This window comes from Brassica rapa, chromosome A03 (genome assembly GCF_000309985.2).
Source record: "Brassica rapa cultivar Chiifu-401-42 chromosome A03, CAAS_Brap_v3.01, whole genome shotgun sequence".
Classification (NCBI taxonomy): domain Eukaryota; kingdom Viridiplantae; phylum Streptophyta; class Magnoliopsida; order Brassicales; family Brassicaceae; genus Brassica; species Brassica rapa.
This window is the reverse complement of record NC_024797.2, coordinates 19,273,059-19,299,617: the sequence shown is the minus strand read 5'-3', so window position 1 is coordinate 19,299,617 and position 26,559 is coordinate 19,273,059. Positions and strand designations below refer to the sequence as shown.

The 26,559-nt window shown below is 36.9% G+C and overlaps 7 protein-coding genes, 1 long non-coding RNA gene and 1 other non-coding gene across 10 annotated transcripts; 6 read left to right on the top strand and 3 right to left on the bottom strand.

The window, feature by feature from the left end:
- Window positions 1–416: 416 nt before the first annotated feature.
- Window positions 417–4,763, top strand: LOC103859822 (pathogenesis-related protein 1). Its single transcript, XM_033286751.1, has one exon. It carries the CDS (start codon window positions 2,948–2,950, stop codon window positions 3,452–3,454), a length of 507 nt encoding a protein of 168 aa, XP_033142642.1. The 5' UTR covers window positions 417–2,947; the 3' UTR covers window positions 3,455–4,763.
- On the bottom strand, window positions 3,510–4,834 carry LOC103860203. Its single transcript, XR_004456224.1, has 2 exons — window positions 4,796–4,834; window positions 3,510–4,455 (listed from the first exon to the last, which is right to left on the bottom strand). It is a non-coding gene; the product is annotated as an uncharacterized LOC103860203 (transcript).
- LOC117132491 lies at window positions 3,534–11,056 on the bottom strand. The gene has a single exon (XM_033286741.1). The coding sequence runs from the start codon at window positions 10,516–10,518 to the stop codon at window positions 6,409–6,411; it is 4,110 nt and encodes a 1,369-aa protein (XP_033142632.1). The 5' UTR covers window positions 10,519–11,056; the 3' UTR covers window positions 3,534–6,408.
- Window positions 11,057–11,382: 326 nt separating this feature from the next.
- Window positions 11,383–20,630, bottom strand: LOC103859823. 2 transcript variants are annotated; one of them, XM_033286743.1, is made up of 2 exons: window positions 20,400–20,630; window positions 11,383–13,203 (listed from the first exon to the last, which is right to left on the bottom strand). In XM_033286743.1, the coding sequence occupies exon 2, from the start codon at window positions 13,152–13,154 to the stop codon at window positions 11,532–11,534; it is 1,623 nt and encodes a 540-aa protein (XP_033142634.1). In that variant the 5' UTR covers window positions 13,155–13,203; window positions 20,400–20,630; the 3' UTR covers window positions 11,383–11,531. The 2 variants fall into 2 exon arrangements, with proteins under 2 accessions (XP_033142634.1, XP_009135647.1); XM_009137399.3 differs by lacking the exon at window positions 20,400–20,630 and adding an exon at window positions 14,011–14,246 and having other exon boundaries at window positions 11,383–13,266.
- Window positions 17,149–18,078, top strand: LOC103860202 (proline-rich receptor-like protein kinase PERK10). Its single transcript, XM_009137799.2, has one exon. The coding sequence runs from the start codon at window positions 17,149–17,151 to the stop codon at window positions 18,076–18,078; it is 930 nt and encodes a 309-aa protein (XP_009136047.2).
- Window positions 18,381–19,573, top strand: LOC103859820. The gene is made up of 2 exons (XR_631307.2): window positions 18,381–19,107; window positions 19,215–19,573. It is a non-coding gene; the product is annotated as an uncharacterized LOC103859820 (long non-coding RNA).
- A 99-nt stretch (window positions 20,631–20,729) lies between the features above and the next one.
- LOC103859819 (dual-specificity RNA methyltransferase RlmN 1) lies at window positions 20,730–22,814 on the top strand. Its single transcript, XM_009137396.3, has 7 exons — window positions 20,730–21,066; window positions 21,233–21,343; window positions 21,417–21,551; window positions 21,741–21,845; window positions 21,990–22,159; window positions 22,250–22,349; window positions 22,434–22,814. Exons 1-7 carry the CDS (start codon window positions 20,812–20,814, stop codon window positions 22,668–22,670), a joined length of 1,113 nt encoding a protein of 370 aa, XP_009135644.1. The 5' UTR covers window positions 20,730–20,811; the 3' UTR covers window positions 22,671–22,814.
- A 254-nt stretch (window positions 22,815–23,068) lies between these two features.
- Window positions 23,069–23,817, top strand: LOC103859818. Its single transcript, XM_009137395.2, has one exon. The coding sequence runs from the start codon at window positions 23,440–23,442 to the stop codon at window positions 23,728–23,730; it is 291 nt and encodes a 96-aa protein (XP_009135643.1). The 5' UTR covers window positions 23,069–23,439; the 3' UTR covers window positions 23,731–23,817.
- Window positions 23,818–24,055: 238 nt separating this feature from the next.
- LOC103860201 lies at window positions 24,056–26,499 on the top strand. Its single transcript, XM_009137798.2, has 4 exons — window positions 24,056–24,936; window positions 25,074–25,343; window positions 25,412–25,503; window positions 25,571–26,499. Exons 1-4 carry the CDS (start codon window positions 24,133–24,135, stop codon window positions 26,292–26,294), a joined length of 1,890 nt encoding a protein of 629 aa, XP_009136046.1. The 5' UTR covers window positions 24,056–24,132; the 3' UTR covers window positions 26,295–26,499.
- Window positions 26,500–26,559: the final 60 nt, after the last annotated feature.

Genomic DNA, 26,559 nt, shown 5'->3' with positions numbered 1-26,559 from the left:
ACTCTTATATGTGACTATGGAGGTGATTGGTTGGGATTTATCTCTTTACTTTAGCTTTATTTATTTTTAAATCACTAAATTTTACTAATCATGTTGTAGCTTTACTTTTAAAAATTAAAATCTACATCAAGTTTTTATTTAGTTTTACCAATCATGCTTTAACTTTATTTTTAAAGCTACAACAAAAAAATAAAGCAAAACTTTTTCTTATGTATTTTAGGCAAAAATGCTACATCATTTTTTTCTAGGCTGTAGAATCTGTAAAATGAAAAAAAATATCTATAATATCAAATAAATTATATAATCATAATAAAAACTTTTGTAAATATTTTAATTTTGAATTTGAGTGTTTTTTAATTATTAAGATATTTAAATAATAGAAATATTATTTACATATCACATTTTAAATTACAATAAATTTTGATAATTTATAAAAAATATTAATATAAATTATTTTAATTCATATAAAATAATAATTGTATATATACAACACATATTAAATATATTTTATTTTAAAATATCTACAGCCTATAACTTACAGTTACAACTTACAACAAATTTAACTACAACAAAAATCTCTGCAGAAAAAGTTTACAGTAACAACTTTACAGCTACAACCAATTTATCTACAGCTAAATTTTTAAAGCCACAGTCGAACCAATCATCACCTATGTTCTTAGAAATATACATGTCTTCTAAGAATTGAGCTGTACATATTTAAAACTATTGAGAACTTTTTATATTATTGGGGCATGAGATCGTTGTACAATAAGTCCTTTGGGTTATCCAATCTATGAACTATGAACTACAAAACTTCAGTAATCTCATCATGAAGATGTCTCTATTCGTGCCGAACTCTTCCTCCACCTGCGTCTTCCCTGTCACCAACTTCATTAGCACCACCCTGAAATCCCTCTTCTCGTTCACATTATATGCGTATTGTGTGGACAACATCCAAATTATATGTAACTAAGACAAGTTTCATTACTGTAGATTAATATGCAAGGAATTTGAAGCTTGAGAAGCAAAAAACTTGAATGGTCTTGAATTCAAAACTTCAAGTCCCCACATACGAAGAAGTTCGGTTTTAGGGTTTACTGTCACTAGACAAAGGAAATGTAACTCGGATAGTCCTAAGTTCAATCCTCCAGATAGATAAAAAGAACCATATTAAGAGCAACATTATCCCTAGGACCAATTAGTGTGTCCTTAGGTTATTTTAATGTTATTTTGATGTTAAGGACTTAGGTTAGAAATAACCTTAAAAGCTAAGATTATTGGTAGAACTTTTAGTGGTATCTTAGTTAATTATTTTTCGAGGAACACAGACCTTCTTCTCCTTTGTATTCAGTGAAACGCTGTCGGTGAGACCACGGATCCTTTCTACTGCGTTCGATATCAAGCAGAGGAGTACCGCCGAGACCGATGCGCCGTCCAGACAGAACCGCCGCGAGAGAGAAGCAAAGTCGCGAGAGAATCGCCGTGGAGATAGATCCGCCGACGGGAGAGAGAACTGATCGACGTCGCGAGAGATCCTTTGGGAAGAAAGAAGCGATGAAAGAGATGGCGCGAGATAAACGGAAGAGATGGAAGAGATCACACTCTCGATCGCCTTCGAGCAACACGACGCAAGTTCACCGACACGAAATGAAGGACGGAGTCAACGAGATTTGTCCTAGAAATCATCGGCCATTTCCATCGCGACACGTGCGTGTTAAGGACGTCTCCAACACATCTTAACTAAGAGACGTCCCACGCTTAATTCACTCTTTTTGATTTTCATTTTAATTGCATTACTAGAGCTTGACCCGCGCACCCGCGCAGGTGTTAGTTTTTTTCATAAATGAATATTTATTTGTATAAATGATAATATATATTTAAATTTTTTTTTAATATGACATTTCTAAACACAATAATTTTATAGTTTATATTGAGTAGTTTTATTTTATCATGTAAACCGTTAGTTATATCATCCATTTATTTAGAATATGACATGTAAAGTCACACAAATGTATTTTTATTTTTTATGGATCAAAATTTTATGATTATATATAATAAAATTGTTGTATAAACTGGTTTTATGGATCAAAATTTTATGATTATGTATAATAAAATTGTTGTATACTATTTATTATGTATATGTGGAATTAGTAAAATAATTACCGTATAAGGTATGTAATTACAAAATGTATATATGGAATTAATTATTTTCAAACACACATATGTATAATTAAAAAAGGAAAAGATAAAAAATATTAAAAGTTAAGTTTATTAATTATTGTTGCCATGATTTTTTAGTTAGAATTTGATTTTGGAAATACATTAATTGAAGAGAAAAGACAAGAATCCTAAAAGATAGGTTAATTAATAACTTCAGTGGCATACCATTGTAAATATAGTGGAAAACTAAGGGATAATCTAATTTTGTACTCCTCTTTTAATAGATTAGATGTTAAGGACGCCGTATAACATACGGCGATAATGTTGCTCTAAGGGCCATAAAATGTCTTGTGCTTTGTATTGGACAGTTATAAAAGTTAGGTAACTGGGCTGTCATACAACAAAAATAAAATATCATTAAAAAAAATCTAACTGAATTGGAAATTAAATTTTAATCTGTGATTATTTTCCATAATAAGCGTTCAAATTTTCAATCATTATCAAGAGATACGTGTGTACATAAGATTCAAATCCCCCAGAATCAGTAAAATCAAAGGAATTTGTTTCCGTTGACTAGTTATCTTTCTTATATAGAGAGTATGTTATTACTGTCCTCTTTTAATTTTGGAAAAATAACAGCAATTTGTTTCCTTTGTTTTCTTTTTGAGAAAGATTTGTTTCCTTTGTTACTAACCAAAGTTGTTAACTATTCCAAAATATGAAATATAAATACTACTATGACCTCCTAAAGCTTCACCACCATCACGTAATCGACTTGTAATGAACAATGTCTCTAGTCAAAAGACTCAAACCCAGCATCTTATTACTATTTGCAATCGCGCTTTCCTGTAATTTCATTCTTCCATCTTTAGCCCAAGACTGGAAACAAGAATTCCTAGAGGCACATAACGAAGCCCGGCACGAGGTTGGGGTAGAGCCATTGGTTTGGGACGAAGAGGTCGCTGGTTATGCATCGAGCTACGCAAACCAGAGAGTCAGTGATTGTGCCATGGTCCATTCGAATGGACCGTTTGGAGAGAACATAGCATGGAGTAGCGGAGATATGTCGGCTGAGGATGCTTCGGAAATGTGGATCGACGAGAAGAAGTACTACGACTACGATAGCAACACTTGTAATGATCCAAATGGTGGTACTTGTCTGCATTACACACAAGTGGTTTGGAGAAACTCTCTTCGATTGGGATGTGCTAAAGTGGTGTGTAACAGTGGTGGTACTTTTATTACATGCAACTATGATCCTCCTGGTAATTACAATGGAGAAAAACCATATTAATGATTTTTCAATGATATGAAATGAATTACTTTTATAGTTTTTTTTTGTTTATAAGAAGTTAAAAAGGATCGGATAATGAGATAAGAAGCTGTTACTGTCATTTTAGCTGTACATGAAATATACAAACAATTTTAATTGGTTGGCTAAAGTCCTAAATTAATAAACATTTTCTAAAAGACATCATGAATCGGTAAAACGACAAAGCAATATACGTCAAACGACACCAAGCTGGCTTTGCTGTCTACTCCTTCCTTAGCTTATGAGAAAACAGCTTGCAAGCGTCCAAACTGAGATCTACCGCCGCAGCTAGCGCCACGTGCGCTGCTGCATCCTCCGTGCATGTCACGTGCGTCGCACCAACTTCCACCTCCGGTTTTCTCCGTTTCCCAACTCCTTCCACCGAAGCCAACATAACAAACCCCTCTCTTTTGCGCCGGGTGCTGCGGCAGTAGATATCCGAACTCCGACCAGGATCCTGATCATGGTCTCGACCCGGCGCTAGATCCGGATCCGAGATCACAGCTTCCCTGAGGACTCGTTGTCGGCGTAGAGACCGCCGTGTTTGTCCCAACGGTAACGTCGATAACGAAACTCCCGCCATTTTTCAAACTGATAGACGACGATGCGTAGACCTCGGTGGCGACTCCGTCATGGAAGAGCTCGAAGCGGTAACCGAGTTCGTCGGAGTAACCAGTTTCACGCCATGCCTCTAGTCGTCCCCACGGCTTCCACGTGCAACCGTCGGGTCGGAGAATAAGCCACGCGCCGGGACTTGATCGCGTCACGCGGTTCGAACCTGGAGATGGAACGAATGGTGTGACCATGGAAGCCATCGCTACCGGTGAGCCGGAGAGGTCATGAACCGTTGTGGACCAACCTTATCTCTCTTTGGACTGTTGTTCCTTGTCCGACGATATGCAACTCCTCGTGGCGAACTTGCAAGTGAACACCGCTTGTTTCGTGTTTCCTTGTACTTGGAAAACCTGAGGGCTGCACTCCAGCTAACATGGAGCTCCGGATCGGATCCAGTTTTATTCCTCCCTTTCTTGGCTGCCATTGGATACCAAGGTGGGGTCTGAGATTAGCTACAACTACAATGCTCCCTCCCTTTACGCAAACTTATAATTTCGACCTCTGTTCACCACTTAGAGATGAGATATGAGCTGGCCTCAAAGTAAAGCACGTATGTATTTAGTTGGCATCATCTTCAGTGGAAGGCTGCTAATAATATGCATTCGATCGATCTATATCATTTCCTTTTATTTATTTTCTACTAAATAATTAAGTAATGAAACATGAAATATTTAAATTGCCTTGACTTCTATCGATTCTTTCACTAACTTCTGTCGTTTTGTTCTGTTCCGACACGTATGGTTTCATGCCGTCAAATTAATTCCACTTTGTTTTGGTAAAAAAATTCCACTTTGTTACACTACTAAAATGAATACATGATGTCATGATTGATCATCAATGCAATACATCAATACATATCATCATAGTCATGTCAATATGGGTTTATGTTAATTGTTAAGTGATGAATTAGTTGAGAAATTAGAAGTTTGACATATAAAAAGGATAATAGAAGTCAAATGAGCAAGAAGACCAATCTGTATTACAGGAGGATCTTGAGGACACTCTCGAGCCGCAGCTGTATGTATGGCCACCCACATAGAACCAAAATGTTAATTTCATTATTTTACTTAAGATCAATATGTATTATCAAAATCATCATTCATACGACAGCTATATATATCCAACTTTCTGGACTATTTCCTAATAGAAAGGCGACACATGCCTGGAAGCTAAATCATATATCCCAAGAAATAAAATATTCATATAAAACTTTTCATGTTTTCATATAAAGTATGACTAAGCTAATACAGTTGTAGTTTTAATTTAGACAAAATAAATTAGCATCGTACTATTAATTAAAAATACGTTTACATAAAAGCATTATAATTTGATCATTTCTAAAATATAACATGGCTACGATGAGATGTATTGATGTGTCAAATGTGATTAATTTCCACATGTGATTAAACTCTGAATACATGTTGACATGGCACATGCAAAATTAGCTAACATAAACCATTTTTAGTTAGCACAGTTTTAATCACTGTTAGGTTTAATTACAAGACGCAATCATCATCTTGGTGGTTCTTCGTTGGATGTCTAGCCTCGTCATGGCCTTGTATGTTTCTTTGGATCCATTCTAGTTTCGATCAAATTCTAGTCTCATCCTTGTGAGTAGATCTGTTCGGATATCAACTCGCTCCTTCTATTATTCTTTGAGATCTGATCGGAATCTCGCTTCTCATATGGCTTCTTTTTGACATTCCCATATCACTTCTTTGTTGATTTCGCCCTTCCAGTCTTTATTGCTGGTTATTAAAACTATCTTCTCTGTAATTTTCATGTGCTATTCACTGTAGGAGTTAGTCATCTTCGAAATTTGGTGATTTTCTGTCAACGGCTCTCAAGGTGTTTATTTGCTTTGATGTTTCAGTTTGACCATCATCTTCTGTTTGTTTTTTTGTTGATCAAATGTTAGGTTTGGTTCCAACCTCTGCTTGTTTGTTTTAGTTGTTGTGCTAGTAGTCTCCCTTTGTTAGGAATTTGTTTCTGAGAAAATTTTTGGTTTTCGAAGGCAATTTGTCCTTAGTCTTTGTATTATGGATTAAGGACAAATTGACTTCGAAGACAATTGGGCATATCTAGCACCCTCAGCAACCCTAGAATTGTACTGGACACAACGATTAGGACAACTGAACATATCTAGCAGTCCCAGCCAAAAATATACTCTCTTTGTAATCGACACAGAAGTCTCAGCACAGATATTGGTTTTGATTGTGAATCAAGACTGTTGAGACTTTCTCTTTTTTTTTTAATCAACGAGACTTACTCTTTGTAAAGCTTTTTTTTTTTTTTTTTTTCAACAAAGAAGCAAAGCTAAACTAAGTAGATTCCTGAGCCGAGAACCATCTCGGAGGAACGGAGTCAACATAAACCATAGCAGAAGGCTGAGTCCTAGCACCTCGTGCTATCTTATCCGCCATCGTGTTTTGTGCCCTTGGAATATGCTGGATAGTGAAAGTAGAGAAGTATTCCTTACATCGTAGAAACTCTTCCATGTGAGTAGTGAACGCCAGCCATTCTGTTGGAGTAGACACCATCTTCACCAACTGTGAGCAGTCTGTTGCAAACACCACCTCTGAGATATGTAGGGTCTTCATGCACTCCATCGCCCATATCAAAGCTTCACATTCTGCGTGTAAAGGTGATAGACTCCTGCGAATAGACATTGCACCCATCATAGTATCAGTGGATCTTTCGTTTCTGTAGAACCATCCTTGCCCTGTAAAAGGATCTTGTTCCTTCCATGCACCATCAACATAACATCGGTTTACCCCTTGTAAATTAGGACTCCCACCAAAAGAAGACCCCCTGTTTATACCCTCTTTAATCTGTGCCTCAGCCCATAAAGTGCCTTCTATCTCCGCAGTCCGAAGAAATTGAGGAGGACTTCCAATTTTATTATTAAAAATCTTAGCATTACGGTTTTTCCAAATATACCACAATATCCATGGGAAATATGTTAAATCTGGTTCCTTTGGTAACCGCCAAAATAAATAATCCATATTGGTAAAAAGAGATTGGGTAGGGAAAACTCCCGGACGTGAAGGAATATTAGATAAAGCCCATGTTTGGCGCGCAATGGGACATTCAAAAAGCACATGATTAATCGATTCTTCTTCTGCACCACATATATGACATTGTAAATCACATTTGATCCCTCGGAAACGAAGGTTCTTTGTAACTGGTAGACTACCAGAGATTATTTGCCACACAAAATGTTGTAATTTTGGCGAGCATTGAAGTTTCCACGCATGAGCTAACAAAGGTTTAACATTGGGGCCCATATCACTGTGTCGAGATCCTAAATCAGGATATAGAATTTCCGTCCGGTATCCCGATTTAACAGTATATCTGCCATGATCCGTAAACAACCATCCATATGAGTCCGGTTTTGGATTTCGGCTAATAGCTAAACTCCGTATAATACTTACATCATCCTTGTGAACATATGCATTGAGTAAATCTAGATTCCAAGAGAGATCTACTGGATTAATTAAATCCTCCACTTTAAGTAATGGATTCAAATATTGATTCTGAAGTTTTTGAATTGCTGACCTCGGGCGTTGAGCGGGGATCCAGGGATCATTCCATACTGAGATGCTTGAACCTGTTCCCACTCTTTTGATTAGCCCTTTTTTAACCAGAGATCTAGCTGAAGTAATACTTCTCCACCCATAAGAGGGAGAATATGAACGTATAGGATCCATTGGATCTGATTTCCTATAATAACGTCCTTTAAAAACCTTTGCAAAGAGAGATTCAGGTTTGTCAATTAGCCTCCATAACTGTTTAGCTAATAAAGCTGTATTGAAGTTTTGAATATCTCTAAAGCCAATGCCACCCTCCTTCTTATCTATGCACATTTTGTCCCACGAAAACCAGTGTAGCCCTTTCTTATTTCCACTGCCACTCCACCAAAAATGAGAAACCACACTCGTTAGTTTCTTGGTAACCGTTTTGGGTAAACGAAAACAAGACATCACATGAGTTGGCATAGGTGATGCCACCGATTTAATTAAAACTTCCTTTCCCCCCTTTGTAATAAACCGAATTGTCCAATTATTAACTTTATTATTTACTCTTTCATGCAGAAAACCAAAAATTTGAGTCTTTGATCCACCCAAACTTTCAGGGATTCCTAGGTAAGTTCCCATTCCTCCTATTGTGGTGATACCCAAAACCTGTTGGACCTCCATTCGTGCAAGATCAGGAACCTTATGTCCGAACTGAAGTGACGATTTCGCAAAATTTATTTGCTGCCCCGATGCTCTCTCATAATCTTTCAAAATCTGTAATATAACCCCACATTCTTGCCTATTAGCTTTGCAGAAAAAAAGACTATCGTCTGCAAACAGTAAGTGTGAAATTGCCGGACTACCACGCGCAATTTTCAGGCCTGTTAATAGTTTCGCTTCTTCCTTTTTCCTAATATTTGAAATTAGTGCCTCAGTACACAAGATGAATAAATAAGGTGATAATGGATCCCCTTGCCTTAATCCTCTGTTTGGGACAATGTGTCCTTTTGGCTGGCCATTAATCAGAACCTTATATTGGACTGAAGAAACGCAAGCCATAATTCTAGATACCCAACGCTGGGCAAAGCCCAATTTTAGTAACATCGCCTCAATAAAAGGCCATTCAACCCTATCATAGGCCTTACTCATGTCCGTCTTTATAGCTACGAACTTCTCCTTGCATGATTTGTTCGTTCTCAACCCATGAAACATCTCCTGAGCAATCAGGATATTATCTGAGATCAGCCGCCCAGACACAAAAGCTGATTGTGTTTCAGAGATTAAATTTGGCAATAACCCTTTCAGCCGCTGACAAATCACCTTTGCAATAATTTTGTAACCCACATTACATAAACTAATAGGTCGAAGTTCCGTCATTCTACTCGGCCTTGCCGTTTTTGGAATAAGACAGATATTGGTCATATTTAACCGCTCATCCAAGGATCCCGTCCTAAAAAATTCATTAACCATATCGGTAATATCTGTTTTAATAATTGACCATGATTGTTGAAAAAATAAGGCCGTCATTCCGTCCGGACCTGGAGCTTTCTCCGGATGCATTAAAAATAAAGCCGATCGTACTTCTTCTTCCGATGCCCAGGAAGTTAGGAATCGGTTCTGATCATCAGTAATCAGCGTTGGTACCTCTTGTAAAAATTCTTCACAACCTGATGGCAAAGAGGTTGAGAAAAGATCATTAAAATAATCTAGCGCAACCCCTTCCACCTCTGCTTCCGATGTAACCCAATTGCCAGCACTATCATGTAATCCCACAATCTTATTTTGGATCCGTCTTTGCTTCGTTAGAGCATGATAGAACTTTGTATTGCGATCCCCTTTGGCATGCCAGTTCGTCCTACATTTTTGTTCCCAGAATAATTCCTCATCTCTATATGCTTCTTTTAGCTTCCTAGAGACCTCTAGTACCTCTTCATAAGTTTTTGTATTATCACACTGAATATCCTCCAAAGCCTTCTGGAGAGTATTTATTTTTTCCTTTCCATATGGGGGATTATTTTTCCTCCAAACCGAAATCTCATGCCTGCAGTTACTAATCTTATCAACTACCCTCGTAGTATTCCTCTGGTTCCTTAATGCCCATCCCGTTGAGATAGATTCCATAAGTCCCTCCATCCCAATCCACCTCTTATCAAACCTAAATTGTCTGTGTGTCTTAATTTGTTTCTCATCTAAATTTGCAACTATGGGTCGATGATCCGAACCAATCATCCCCAAATATTCCACATATGAAGTTGGAAACAAATTATGCCACTCCGTATTACCTAAAGCTCGATCTAATCTACATCGAACCGTATGATCTTGCCTTTTCCCACTCCAAGACATAGTATTTCCCAAGGATGGAAACTCCAGAAGACCACAATTTTCAATCATATTATTAAATTGTACAAAAGTGGATGCATGCCTTAACGCTCCTCCTTCTTTTTCATGATTACCAGTGATCTCATTCAAGTCCCCAATCACAAACCATGGTTCTGTTCTAGTTATACCAATCCGTGTAAGACGTTCCCAAACTTGATCCCTTAGACCTTGTACAGGATCTCCATATACAAAAGAAATATATATCCTTTTCCCTTTATAACTCGTTTCGATGTCTATAATTCTATTGCTCGAATATATTATATCCACCGGGGAATCATAACTATGATAAAGAGCTAAACCACCACTCCTCCCAACCGGATCGACCGTGTGTAAATATTTATATCCAAAATGGAATTGAAACTTCTGGACAAAATCAAACTGTTGCTTTGTCTCTGAAAGAAAGAGAAACGCCGGTTTGTGTTTGTGCCAAATTTCTCTTAAATAATTAATGGCATAATTACTCCCCATACCTCTACAATTCCAGCTTAATATCTGCATTCTTTTAAAACTATATTTAGACACTGCCATACCCATCTCCTGACAATTTTTGTACCTTTTACAAAAATCGTATAACTCCAAAAATTGAGGAAGTGGGCCACTGAAAAGCAAATTTTAAAATACATGAGGACACCTATCATATCCATATCATAGATTAACCTTATTAGATTCCTGTGTACTTTTGCCCGAGCTCCCTCTCCACATTTTTCCAACACGAGCATCCAAAAGGATCTCATACTACTAGCCAGACAAAATTCTTGAAAACAATTACTTAACCATTTCCTTAACCACCAAAACTCAGAAAAACCAAACACATACCATAGTCTCAAATTCAAAACATCAATAACTGGAGCGTCCATATCAACAACCAGAATTACCATACTCAACTTTGAATTTAATCTGAAATAGAAACCACCGCCGATAACGAGAATCTCTACTAGAACAAATCTATTTAGATTTCCAAGCTGTTCGGAAAACCCGAGAAACAACCCAAATCGGTCCATACCACCAAGAGCAAGAGAGTCCGCATGACATGTTCTCCAACATATCTCATAACCATTTGTTCCATTCAGTGTGTGTGAGTTTTGACACATCAATCCCACAACAACGTCATCTAAAACGTTAACCACAACATAACAATACAAACCAAATGTGGCTTCCTTTAAATATATAACTAAACCACACGTCCTGCTCTTGTAACCAGACCTCATCATCCTCACACTTTGCCAAACCAACCAGTAACAATCCCATTTCCCAATCCAATCCTCTAACCAATTCCACACCTTATACACACGCCTACGAGAACCAACGAGCCTCATAATCACAAGAAAATCAGAATTCACCAGAAACACTATTAACAACATACGTGAATTAGAAAAAGAAGACATAACACCATTATGATAACTAGAACCAACTCTTTTATTCCAACACCCTGACATAATCAGAGGCAATTTAAACCAAAAAAACTGAGCAGAAAACGATAGAGGCTTTATATCAAAAGCCCAACACTTATTCATAAAACTTAAAATTAACATAAGGTCAACAGGAACCTAGTCCTGATCAGATTTCGGCTTCACCGAAGCCTTCTTTGTGTGAGCTGGGCCCTTCTCAACCCCCTTACTAGCCTGCTTTGCCATTACCTTCTTCCTTGGAGAGACCAAGCCCTGCACCAATCTCTTCTTTGCATTCCCCCCCATCACCGCCGCATTAAGTTTCCCGTTTTTCTTTTTTGGGACCTGATGCTCTTTCTCTCCAGCTAGTTCAGCACTTTCATCAGTTGGCAAACCTTCCTCCAAGTGAGTAATACCCTCAGTCACCATCTCCACGTCATTAGAAAACGTCTGATCCAAGACAACTTGGTCCAGCGCCACATCATCCTCTCCATCCTCCATCATCTCATACTCCAAATTATCTTCTTCATCATCTAAACCTGCCACCATCTCCGGAATCACCTCCTCCACCTTGTTTCTCCTCTGTTCCACATGGTTACTCCCATTCTCCACTCCAGAGCACTTACTCTCAGCTACTTCCCCCATACTTTTTGCCACCTCCCTAGAAAGCTCCATAGGTAAGGCCAATGTCTCCATAACTTCCTGCACTTGAGGCCCTACTACACGTTCCTCTCCTGTTGTTTCCAAATGTTCCTCTCCAGCAATTTCTTCCTCAAAAAGCAAGGCCTTACGAGCCTTTGACTCTGACCCCTCTCCTTTTCCTCCACTCTTGAAAGCATCTAGCATCAATTTTTGTTGTGCATCCAGATGACTCCCGACTTCCTGATTTTTTAAACCATTGATACCCCCCGTAGCTATAGCATAGCTATCCCTTAGCTCCTGAGGTGGTAGATATCCCGCCTGCCGAACATACCTCGTCGTTGATCTCCCTTGATCTCTATACTTCCGCACAGGACCCCCTTTAGCTAAGCCAGCTTGTTTTCCACCCTCATAATCTATTCCTTTTCCTTTGACTTCATTCCTCCCCGTCGACTGTTGATTCGGCCTCCCGTTATACCCACCAGCATTTGTCGCTGTAGAGCGAGACTCCACTGCCCCTTTGTAACTCAAAGCCTTATTTCCTTGGTCTGGCTTCTCAGACGGACCCACGCCATCCTCCACCAAAGCGTTATTTGTGGGACACCTTGACTGATCATGTCTCAAGCTTGAGCACATCCTACAAAAGCCATGAAGTCGATCATACCTCAAGGCAATCACAGTCTCCTCTCCACTGTGAAACTCCACAGTAATAGAGAAAATCAAAGGCTTGAAAGCATCCAGTATAACACGGATCTTCCCCTCATTTATATCTATAGCATCCTCTCCACAAACTACTCCCAACGCCTCACCGATGCTCCTAAAAGTTGGCTCCGCCCAAAAATGCAGGGGAACTCCAATAGCTCTCACCCAAAAAGTGATCTTGGAAGGGTAATTCTCCTCCACCACCGGTTCCCATCTCACAATGGATAACATCCAGTTATCAAAATGGAAAGGCTCCTTCTTAAGCACCTCGGTGATATCCTCTTCCTCCTGAAAATCAAATTGGAATCTTCCAAGTCCCAAATCCGCACCCACCACTCTCTCCTCCACTTTCCAGATTCTTGGGAGATGGAAAAGCAAATCCTGCATATCCTGTTTGAAAGGATTCATACAGCGGCCAATCAGCGTCTTTGAATACCCCATGATGAGGTTGGAGTTATCAAACTTCGGGATCGAAATCTTCAAGCCTACACTCGATACTTGCTTCTTCTGTCCCCCAGACTTAACGAACCATTGCCCTTGAGTCATAATTAACCTCAAAGAAAGATAAAACAACCAAAATTGTAAGAATATCTCTGATAAAATCTTATAGCAAAGATGATTAAACAGCAACACATTAGACATCATATATATACAGACGCCCCACCCAGCTCGTACCGAATTCAAAAACTTTAATTGCCCAAATCGTAAATCACCATTTCTACTTTCAAAATTAATATTCCCAATCTGCTTTAATATCATAGAATCAATCATCCCACAAATAGAATCAAGAAGATTCGCCAATCTTATTCTACGCCCATAAATCATTCTCTTAATCAGCCATACATGACAATCAGGTTCTCTTAAGGATCCACCAGATCCAGAGAAATCCCTAAAACTGGGAAAATTTCCATATCCCCCACTCGTTTCAATAAAAAACCAAAATCTCCCATAATTTCCCAGAATATATCTAAAGAAATAAAATTTCAAGAGATTAAAGCTTAGAGCATGAGCATCAGTGAACCCCCCTTTGGGGTTCACCTTCTTAATTTTTTATTATTAAAGTTTTTCTTTTTTTCATTTTGATTTTTTTTTTTAAAAAAAAAAAAAAAAAAAATTGACCAATCGCGGGCCGCCACGTGTCGTGGGGCCCGCGCTACAGTGATGAACTTTAGGAGAGAGGGTATCATGCAGAAGAGGTGAGAAGGGGTGAGTTCATCACTTTTGCTTTTTTAATATTTTTTTTTTCTCGTAAAACGTGTGAACCTCCCTCTTGAACCTCTAATGCTCTTGCTCTTACACTTTTGAAGAAATCCTTCAAGACCGCTCTCCACCCTTCGCATGAATCCAGTTTTAATGAAATCGAATAGCTAATCAGCAAAACAAATCCCATATCCCCGATCTGATGTTTACAGAATCTCCTATAACACTCTTCGTTGGGAAAACCCCAAAATCCCAGAAAAATTGATTCAAAAATCACCACCTCATTTAGATCCTCCCAAACCCCCTTGATCTTACAATACTTCGTAATCAGATTCTCAACACTCGCAGAGACAGAAATATTCGAAAAGAAAACCATCTTCGTAAAGCTTTTAAGAAAAAGTAATTTTTCTTTAATTTCTTCTTGTTACATTTATTAAGTTCTACAAAAACCAGCATTTAGTGGCTTTAGACTTTTTTTAAAGTTTTTTTTAACAACTATTTTATTTATATAAGTTACCTAATACATAGAAATTACGTAGAGTAATAAAACAATAAATAAAACTAGAATAATACAAAGACAATAGAATAAAAGAAGAAAATATTGAATAACTTTTTTTTAAGTTATAAAGGTTTTGATTGGTAACATGTATTACACTTGATTTATGTTAAGTTAAGCATATAAATCAAAATAGAATATGCATCGAACAGTTAGTGGACAGTTATCTATGGGCATTGAACAATCCTGGAGAATCGAATTTTATGCTACTCTCAAAAGACATCAAACAAGACACATGGGGATGAGGTTACTTACACTTTGCATAGGCATGATTGCTATATTCTCTTAGGGGATCCTTTATCAGAGTTTACAGTTCCTTCTGATAGTGCTGAATGGATTTGGAAAAGCCTATCAGATTGAGGAAACCATAGCTTACTAAGCTAAAAGCTCACAAGGAGATGACACAAAGCAAATGTTAAGATGCTTTAGTAAATTTATATAGACAATGGTTGTACTCTTGGGTGAAGATTTACTTGAACAAAGTTGAAAAATATCTGACACAATTAAATCCTTAATTAATCTCCTGCAAAACCCGTTGGTTTATGCATCTTTTTAGATGGGAACATTAGATTTATTGATGCTCCATACTTGAGACTCAGATGTCGCATTACCCCATTAGCCTGCATGCCTAAACCCACAGGTAGCCAACAAAAGTCTGGTATCTTTCTGCAACATTGCTCTCATCATCCCACGGGTAATCACTGCTCCTCAAGAACTGAACCACATAGCTGTTGGATTTTCAGATAGGTCGGTTAAAGTGATTGAAACGCCATAACCTTTTAGAAGATGGGGTGTTGTAGATAAAGTAGGTGTGGGTAATGGGCAGCCCTGAGTTCGTCTGTGCCTTATATAACTCGGTTAAAACATATATGCGAATTCAGAAAAAGTAGAATAAAAAGAGTATAAGGGCATCCGTAGTGTTATTATCTCATTCAGTCTCAAGAGATTAAAAAATCAAAACAAATAGGTAAAGTAGGAAAGAGAATCAGAAACGTTTCTCTGTGACGGTACTCTGCTTATTCTTAAATAAAAAAATTTCCTCCACATTTTTGTTTTTTCATTGGCTAACTTTTTAATCAAATAAAACTCTTTATTTTTCAATTTTAAGTAATTCAGTATAGTCTCTTAAAGCTGTGGATGCTCATTTATTCCTTTTTGTTGGACGGTCATTGTTGTGTTGACTAAAAATCAGGTAGTGAGTAGGTGTATAGTTTCCTTGTGTTATATAGTGTAGATTTTAGCGTACTTAGACATAGATGATAGAGTAGACAATATATGAGATTAGTTGTCTCCTATTAGCAAAATTCCCATGTTTTTTTTATCAGTAGTCTAATTTCAATGAATTTACGAAATTTCTGGTTGGAAATTTTAAACTTTTGTAAGTAATCCCAATTGAGAAATAAATCTTTTTTTTTTTGCATGACAATCATGAATATAGTTATTTGTTACGAGATTGTTTTTCACAACAGTTTAAAAAATACAATTTAGTGAAATTTTGTCAAATGACCATAAAAACTTAAGTTAATATTTGATGAGTATGGAATCAGTATAGTTATGTTTTTTTTTAATAATTTTCTAAAATATCGATGAACATGTTTATCTACTATATTTTTATTTTATTTTATTGTACAAGATGAATATTTCCTCTCATTCTATAAGAACAAATATTTTAAAATAAAATTTTGTTTCAAATAAACGCATGCTTGAAGTTTTAATGCAATTTTTGTTAGTTAGTACTCTTTTCATTTTCTAATAGATAGCATTTAAAAAAAAACTGTTCCAAATTAGATAAAAAAATTTCCGTTATTAATGAAAAAATATAAATTTTTATGTTATATGACTATTTGTATTATGTAGTCTATTTTGTTATTTGTTGAATTGTGTTTAAGTGAATAATTATTAATTTTTTTGCTTAGAAAATATAAAAAATTTAAATATTTTCTTAATCTATGTGCAAAAATCCTAAACAAGATCTAATAGAAAACGGATGGAGAATGTTAAATAATAAATTCAAAAAATTAATTGTAATTTTTAAAATACTATTAGTTTAGAATTATGAAAAATTGGAAAATACAAAAATAATACATTTATAATTTTGTTGGGATAATTAATGTTTATCTTTGTCTATTTTTATTAGATTTGGATTCAACTGTAATAAAATATTACTTTCATCAACAAATCTCTTTATTCATGCATTGATCAAATTAGACAATAAATTTCAATATTAACAAAGTTAAATGTACAGATACGTGTAATTATATTCAAAAGATTTGATTTGGTATATCAAATATTTACTACGAATATATAATTAGTGATAATTTACTTTAAAAGTTTAAAAATTACCTTAAACAAATTATTATGACATGCCTGTATATTTAAAGCGACTAATAACTATATAAATAGCTCTAGGTAGACAGTTAAATAATACATCACATTCATTTTTCAAAATATCAAATGAACAACAAAAATACAAAACACATGAAGAGTTTTTTTGGAATTGTGGTGTTCCAATTCTTGTTTTTCGCATTGTCTTTAGCAATTCGTGATAATTTTTTCTTTACTCCTGATTTTGATGTGTCTAGAAATGTTTCTTATGATGAAATAAAAGAATTGGTTCCAAGCGACCCAAATAATGAAACGTTTCCTTCTTCTCCATCGGTTCCAACAGCGACTATTGGAATGAAGAGATTGGTTCCAAGCGGCCTAAATAATGAAACGTCTCCACCTTCTCCACCACATTCCACAACTGATTTTGGAGGAAAGAGATTGGTTCCAAGCGGTCCAAACAATGAAACGTCTCCACCTTCTCCACCACATTCCATAGCGGATTTTGGAATAAAGAGATTGGTTCCAAGTGGCCCAAACAATGAAACGTCTCCACCTTCTCCACCACATTTTATAGAGGATATTGAAGTAAAGAGATTGGTTCCAAGCGGTCCAAACAATGAAACGTCTCCACCTTCTCCACCACATTCCATAGCAGATTTTGGAGTGAAGAGATTGGTTCCAAGCGGCCCGAACAATGAAACGTCTCCACCTTCTCCACCACATTCCATAGCGGACTTTGGAGTGAAGAGATTGGTTCCTAGTGGTCCAAACAATGAAGCATCTCCACCTTCTCCACCACATTCTATTGCAGATTTTGGAGTGAAGAGACTGGTTCCAAGCGGCCCAAACAATGAAACTTCTCCACCTTCTCCACCACGTTCTATAGCTGGTTTTGGAGTGAAGAGATTGGTTCCAAGCGGTCCAAACAATGAAACGTCTCCACCTTCTCCCCCACATTCCATAGTGGATTTTGGAGTGAAGAGATTGGTTCCAAGCGGACCAAACAATGAAACATCTCCACCTTCTCCACCACATTCTATAGCTGATTTTGGAGTGAAGAGATTGGTTCCAAGTGGCCCAAACAATGAAACGTCTCCACCTTCTCCACTACATTCCATAGCGGATTTCGGAGTGAATAGATTAGTTCCAAGCGGTCCAAACAATGAAACGTCTCCACCTTCTCCCCCACATTCTATAGCCAATTTTGGTGTGAAGAGATTGGTTCCAAGCAAACCAAACAATGAAACGTTTCCACCTTCTCCACCACATTCCATACACTAAAAAACAATTAATTGAAATAATTAAAATAAATGATGTTGCATTTATATATAAAGGACACTTATAAAGTGTTACCATATATTGTAATTTATAAGTTTTAATTTATAAGAATGATTTAGTTATCTAAATAATAAGAATTTTCTATAACTGAATTTTTTTGTTTAAACCAATATATAAAAAACATTTACCATATAATCATACGTGTGATTTAACTTAATAGTGTAAAAATAAATTTAGACAATTAGATTTAGATAATTAGGTAATATGTTGTGTATGTTTGGTCTTTAAATTAGGTAACATTTGTGTTATATATTCTTTGATTAGGTTTGAAATATTACGTGAAATCAACATCTGGTTTGATCTATATTATTATTTCTCTAATGTATAGTAGATTATCTGTTATATTAAGTGTTCCATAATTTTAGTAGTACTAAAATGTGATCAATGAGTGTCTTAGATTGATATGCAATAGTATTTTGTGTAAATAAAATGTAGTAATAATATTAATTTCAAACAATTTTCATGGTTTAATAAAATACATATTTTGTCGATAAATCTTTTTATTTTATTTTATGCATTTCATCAATTAGATAATATACTTCTTTGTTTCAAAATAAAAATATAATATACTTCTATAAATTGAGATTTGTCAAAAAAAAAAAGATAATATACTTCTATAAATTGAGATTTGTCAAAAAAAAAGAAGATAATATACTTCTATATAAACAAAGTTGCATATACATGTCTTTATTTTCAAAAGATTTTATTGTGTATATCATATTTTTTTCTTTATAAGTGATATTTTACTTAAATTGTTTTAGAATTTCCTATAACAGGTAATTATGAAACACCTACATTTATGTAGAGAGAGTAATAACAATAAATAGTTCTATTCGGGTAGCTAAATTACATCACATTCATTTCTAATAAATCAATCCACAACAAAAATATCAAATACCAAAGATATGAAGAGTTTCTTTGGAGTTGTGGTGTTTCACTTCTTATTTCTTACGTTATCGTTAGCAATTCGCGGTAATTTTCTTTAGTTTCTGATTTTAATGTGTCTAGAAAGGTTTTCAATGATGAAGTAAGAAGATCGTTTTCATACAGTCTAAGTCCTCCATCACATTCTATTGCAGAAATTGAAGTGAAGAGATTGGTTCCAACTGGTCCAAACAATGAAACATCTCCAGTTTCTCCACCAGATTCAATAGTGAATTTTAGAATTAAGAGACTGGTTCAAAGCGGCTCCAACAATGAAACGTCTTCACATTCCATAGTGAATTTCAGAGCTAAGAGATTGGTTCCAAGCGGCCCAAACAATGAAACGTCTTCGCCTTTTCCACCGCATTCCAAAAGCTTTTAAAAATCAACTAAAGAATCTTTGGTTTAAAATGGTTAAATGAAACTATCAACTATGTTCATCCGAGAAGAAAATAATGTTATTTCTTGTTTGCTCTGCGTCACAAGTTGAACTATGCTAATAGGCTAATAGCCAGTAAGATCTTGCATGATTAAAAATAAAAAGAAAAATATCGAAAGTGTACAAGTACAAAGATATGTGAAGAGACACTATTCTCCCAATAGCTCTTGCTGACACCACCTGAATGCACTAACATAGAGGAATATGCTTCCGACAACACCTCCAACCAACCACAGTCCACATGGATTTTCCCGGACCAGCAACTTCATCGTTGAACAGCTCTATGTTAATGTTCATATCCATTTGCAATAGATCAGTCTGTTTGTCATCTAGCATTATGTTGGTCTGATCATTCAACAGATTTTGATAGGACTGGGCAAATAAACCGAACCCGATATAAAAATGAATCCAAACCGATCCGAACCCGATATAAATACCGAATGGATCTTGTTTTATGGTATTTCGGGTTATGGGTATTATCCAAACTGAACCCAAATTTAAATGGATATCCGATACAACCCGAAACATTCAAAATGCCAAAAAAGAACTTGTACCAAACATGATCTCAATTCCTGATATGTAGCCAAAATACACTAAGATATTATTAAACATCTACAATAACTATCTACTACATGAAGGTTGATGGTTGAAAGTGTCGGTTGAGGCTTGAAATTTTTAGATTTTGGTTTTATTTTCATTGAATAATTTTTTTTATTTCATGAGAACTTAATTTTTCGTTTTATGATTTCATTTATTGGTTTTCTTTCTATCGATAACAACGTGTACCTTTCGTTTGATTTTGAATGATCATGTTTGATGTTTTTTTCTTATTTCTGAATCGATTTTACTTATGTTTTGGTTACAAAATAGGTGTAAATCAAGTACTTTAAAACCGAAGAACCGGTTGGAACCCAAAACCCGAAAGTACACCGGGTTGTACCGGTTCTTTGAAGATTTACTAACTCCGATCCGAACCAGATAAAACCCGAACCGATCCCGAACCGAATGTTTATATAATCTGAATGGAACTGATTTTGATAAACCCGAAAAACCGAGTCCCGATTGGACAAAACCGAAACCCGATTGGGACTCCGAATGCCCAGACGTAGATTTTAATATACTCGGCTCAACAGCCAAAAGCCAATTAGGTTAACTAAACCGGTTTAAATCAAACCGGGTTTATCTTTCCCACCAAAACGGAACCGGTTTTATCTTGTTTTATTTTCGGCGACGGGTTTTAAAGTTTTAGGGCTTTTAAAATCGGCGAGACGAACTTTTAACCGGTGAAACTCAGCGACGGCGAGGTGAGACCGATGAAGATGAAATCTGTATTCGACGCTCCGGAGATCAAATCGGAGTTCGAGTCAGCTGGAATAAACCCCAATTTCATGATTCCGATCTGGAAGTATGTAATTCAGAATCCCGATTGCGTTTGGGACGAGATCCCTTCGTTGCCCACCGCCGCATACACTCTCCTCCATTCAAAGTTCAAGACTTTCACTTCCTCTCTCCACTCCCTCTTCCACTCCTCCGATGGCACCACCTCTAAACTCCTCATCAAGCTCCAGGTAACTCTGCTCTCTCTCTAATCTCTATAGATGAGATTAGTCTTTGTAGATGAGAAGCTGTCCTTTTAATAATACATAAAATAGATTTGGCTGCTGAACATTGCTTGTAGTAAGTCCTTTGTTATAGTGTTATCTGATGAACTCGTACTTGATTCTTGATTTAAAGAATGGAGCTTTTGTGGAAGCTGTGATAATGAGATACGATACTCGGTTGGGAATGTGTGGAGGGAAGCCACGCCCTGGAGGTGTGAGATCTACTCTATGCATTTCATCCCAGGTATTGATTTTTTTTCATTTTCGTGTTTCATTGAATCACTGTGGAGCATCTTATATAAGTGGTTTGTCAATAGGTTGGTTGCAAAATGGGTTGTACGTTCTGTGCAACTGGTAGTATGGGATTCAAAAGCAATTTAACATCTGGAGAAATTGTGGAGCAGCTTGTTCACGCATCTCGCCTAGCTGACATACGCAACATCGTTTTCATGGTATATTGCTTGTTAATGCATCTCATCAAAGTTTCTTTTTGACTGTCTCTTGTTGTTCATACACTACATTGTGTATCTGTGTCTATGCTACTTGCCTTGTGGCAATGGTATAGGTGTCTCTCTATACTTTCTGTAACGATGAAGTATATTTTCACCAGTTGTTGCCTTTGTTTTGCTGATTGTGATCAGGGAATGGGAGAACCTTTGAATAACTACAATGCCGTTGTTGAAGCTGTCCGTGCCATGTTAAAACAGCCTTTCCAGCTCTCACCCAAAAGAATCACCATTTCAACTGTAAGTACTATGAAAGCTACCTCTTAAGCATTTTTGGGGACAAACAAACATATAATTTGGGTTTATTTTTTGGGGACCAATAGGATTCTCTTTGTTATTTTCTTTTTCTCCACTAATCCATATTCTAATTTCGTTTGCATATAGGTTGGAGTTGTTCATGCGATAAACAAGCTTCACAATGATCTACCAGGTATAAGTTTGGCGGTATCTCTCCATGCACCAGTTCAAGAAATCCGCTGCCAGATAATGCCAGCAGCTAGAGCCTTTCCTCTTCAAAAGCTCATGGATGCACTTCAAGCTTTCCAGAAAAACAGGTTATTTGTTACTGCATGTTCAAACCATAATCTCAGAAGTTGATAAAGATCATAACATAGTGTGTAATATCTTCCTTGGATTTTAAACAGTCAGCAGAAGATCTTCATTGAGTACATCATGCTTGATGGAGTAAATGACCAAGAGGAGAACGCTCATCAACTCGGCGAATTGCTAAAGACATTTCAAGTGGTAAAAATCTTCTGTTTCTTGATACTCTTAAAACTTTCTGCAATTATCTGAGGTGAATCTCTGTGGCGTTTTCTCAAAAAACAGGTGATAAATTTGATACCGTTCAACCCAATTGGGTCAACAAGCCAGTTCAAAACCAGCACCAAAGAAAGTGTCTCAAGTTTCCAGAAAATCCTGAGAGGAACTTACAATATACGAACCACGGTTCGCAAAGAAATGGGTCAGGATATTAGTGGTGCTTGCGGACAGCTAGTCGTGAACCAACCTGACAACAAGAGACCTGCAGAACCACTTCGAGACATTGAAGATCTGCATCTCTAACTTTATGACCAGACATATCTGAAATTTTCCTAAAGAGACAAAAGATATATGGTTTGTATTATCTTCGAAGTCACTCTTCAAAACCCTTTTCTTAATTACTTCACATTTTGTTCCTCATTACTCTGGTGAAAACACTTGGCTCACCACTCACTCTTCTACGAAAAAAAAAAGAAATGGTCCTCATAGGCTTCATCAAATAAAAGTAAATTAATACATCGTTATCGCTAAAGATGGTAGAAGTGGTTTCGACGGAGGCTCGAGCGATGCGCACACAACCTAGGACTCGCTGGTCTTACGTATTGGTCTCTCAACGTTAACGTCTTCAGAGATCCGGATCATCATCGGGGTCACAAGGTCCGGGAGTCATGTAGTGCTTGTGTTCTTGATACCACCAGTGTCATTAAAGTCTCTGATTGGTGATGCCGTGCCACAGACGCAACTGGTAGGTTTTGAGAGAGTAGAAGTTGGAAGAAGCATGACAGAGAAAGTTACCATTGAGTTCGACGCCTGCGAAGGACTTGAGCCTTGTCTATTGAAGTTCTTAGTGGTCAAAGTCAATACGTCATGCTATCATCAATTATGACGAAAGCCTAAGTAAAAAAATTGGTATAACATCACAAACAGTGGTCAATACTTATCCACTTATTTGAACCAATACTAGTTGTCAATTCAATACAAAGAAAAACTTGATTTCTCATCTTATGCACCATGATATATAAATATTAGGTTTGTGTATGATATTTTCATATACAGAAACAGCGAATTTTAAATGGAGGGGTTAATTCCATATCTGATTCATGCTATCAAGAAACACCATAAGTCTCAGCATATGAGGTATCGGTCGATGTCTGAAGGATCGAGCCGTAGCTACCGACCATTAATGATGGGACAAGAAGGTTCTTCTTCATTACAAGGATCTTCTCACCGTCGAACAAGATCAGAGTACAAACCACCTGTGATAATGGATATGTTCGATCACACATCATGTCAAGATTCTGTGAATAAAGATTCTTCTTCTCAGAATATAGCAACAAAGACTCAGCTTGCACTTAGACGTTGAGCTCCTGTAACAAAAGAAAAAATGTATAAGATCATTCTATGTAACAAGTTTCAGATACAGTACAAGTCAATGTTATTAATTTTTTTTTATTATTATATTAATGTATTATACAAATCAAACAGAATAGAAAAAAATTTTGTTTTGGTTTAACTGACTTTTTGTATTCAATGAAAATAATGACCAATAATAGTAAAAGAGAACTGTCAAAAACAATGCAATGACTAAAAACAGAGGAAACATCTGTTGATTGCTTGGCACTCAAGGAACAACAAAGATCCACATTAGGGAATTTTTATCACAAAACCAGTGAATGATTTCCCCAAAAGACAAACCTCTTTCTCCGTTCCAATCAGAATCAAAACTCAGAACACATTACATTCCACCAATCTTGTTCTTGTCTGCATGCAGCAGATTGAGAAACATACCCTTCTTTCTTCTTTCTATCTCTATCTGTTTTTTCTCACACAAATCTCCCAACAGCCATTGTTGATAGCAATGGCAGAACTAAGATCAGGTGTTCTATTCAAGCTTCTAGAGGAAATGGGTGTCGGAAAAGCGCGAAGAGACGTTGATCACAGACCAGTTTTGCTTCAGATAAGAAGTATAATCCCTGTCCTAGCAGCTGGAGGGTTATGGCCAAACAAAGGCTTCTTCTTGAGAATCTCCGACTCAACACATTCAATGTACGCCTCCTTGCCGAGAGAAGAGAACGACCTTGTCCTCTACGACAAGTTACAGATAGGTCAATTAATATTCGTGGAGAAGCTTGAGTTTGCTTATCCGGTTCCTATGATCAAAGGCATTAGACCAACACCAGGTCGAAGGGCTTGCACCGGTGAACCTATCGACCTGATCCCTAAAGAACGTATAGAGAAGTTCTGTGCAAGCCTGTCTGATACAGAGGAAAGCTATGATCAACAAGTGAAGAGGCCGAGAAGGACAAGATGGAGCAGCTCAAGCATCTCTGAGGTGAATGTTTCAGATTTTGGGTTGTTGAAGAATCTCTCGAGTGTAATGGAGGAGAGGGATGATACAGAGTCAATGGTTTCAAATTGCTCTTCTTCTTTGTCTTCAGCAGCTAGGAGAAGAAGTTGGATGGGTTTGGGTGATGCTAGCAAGAGAAGAGAGTCATTAGATCCATCTATGGTTAAGAGTCATGTTCATGACATGAGATTACATGTTTCAAGAACTCGAAGCTATCCTGCTGTAAGTTTTATAGAAATGTATTAGGTATAATGTACCTTAAGGGTTAGGGCCAATCCAATTATCACTAATTGTTTTTAAGTTGGAAGCTCGTAATAAACCTGAATTTGACATTTTGCTGATTGTATCTTTTTTTTCAGGCTTCTCCCTCTCCTTCTGTGAGGAGCTGTGGAGTGATAGAGGAGAAGTCAAGTAGTAGAACAAGAAGAAGAGATAGTGTTGTTTCACCATCTCCAAAATGGGCTAAGAGTTTAAGCTATGGAAGTGGAAGTAACAAGAGTAAGAACCTTCTTCTTCCACCTAGAAGCAATACCCTTGAATCCTCGGATTCGATATCGAGGAAAAGAAGCTGGACAGAGACAGAGATTCTCTGGAACTCACTTCCTCCCAGAGTTGCAAACCTAGGAAAGGTAATACAGATAACTTGTTGATCAAGAAATCAGTTTGAATGAAACTTAAACTATATATATTTTGGCAGGAGATTCTGAGGCAGAGAGATAAGGCTATTCGCACTGCTTCTCAAGCTTTATTAGAGGCTTCAGCTGCTGAAAGATTGCTCAAATGTCTAAGGTAGGTGCTTACAAGTAAATGTAACTTCTTCCTCAAGCAATGTTCTCACTGAAAATGATATGTTTAGGTCATACTCGGAGCTTTCTGACAAGAGAAATCAACACCATCATAATCAACAGCCACCTATAGGAGAGTTCTTGAGTTTCCAAGATGAGTTAAGCAAGAGTAGGCTAATCATTCAATCATTATCAACTGAGGAGACAAAGCATTGCAACTCAAGAACGGGAGAGGAGAGGCGCGAGAAGGCGACTCAGTGGATCAAATCAGCTTTAGCTACGGATCTTAAACCGGTTTCTTTACCGGCAAGTAAGCCTACGCAGAGTCCCGCGAGGAAGAGTTTTACCCTAATCGCTCAAGAAACCAATAACCGTGAAGACAACACAAGGGAAAGAGACTCGGGGTCCGGAGAGAGGAAGGAGAGGTTAAGCAGAGCAGCAAGTGAACTAAGAAACTTGGTTAAGGAGGAAGGAAGAAGGTGGTACTTGAGCCGCGTTGAGAAGTATTTAGATGAGATCAGTAACGTAACAAAGTGGAGAGAGATGAGTAGTCAGCAAGTAGGGGAAACGATGTATCAGATAAAACGAGTGAGTGATTGGTTAGACGCCATGGTTAAAGGAGAAGAGGAGGAACAAGAAGAAGAGGAAGTGATGATGATGTCAGAGTCTGAAAGAGAGGCTTGTGGTCGAGTGAGGAATAAGATTTATAGGATTCTTTTGAGACATGTTGAGAAAACTTCTTTGTTAAGTCATCAACGTAATACCAATCTCATGTCTCATCAACAATACTACTGAAAAACAAATGTGCTTTTAGGTTTTCAATTATTTTGGTCCTGACAGTAGGAGTTTGTGTAGTAAGTTTTAATATGTTTCTCTAATGCAGTTTTCAGGTTTAATGCCATAGAGGTGTATATATATATAGACACTACAAACAGAAATAACAAATTGTTTTGATTTAAAGTGTATAATAAGAAACAAAACCAAATAATTGAAATGGTAAGACTAGGCCTGAACAGGGGCTTAATGGTCAATCATGCATATTTAAATTTTCCTTTTTCGT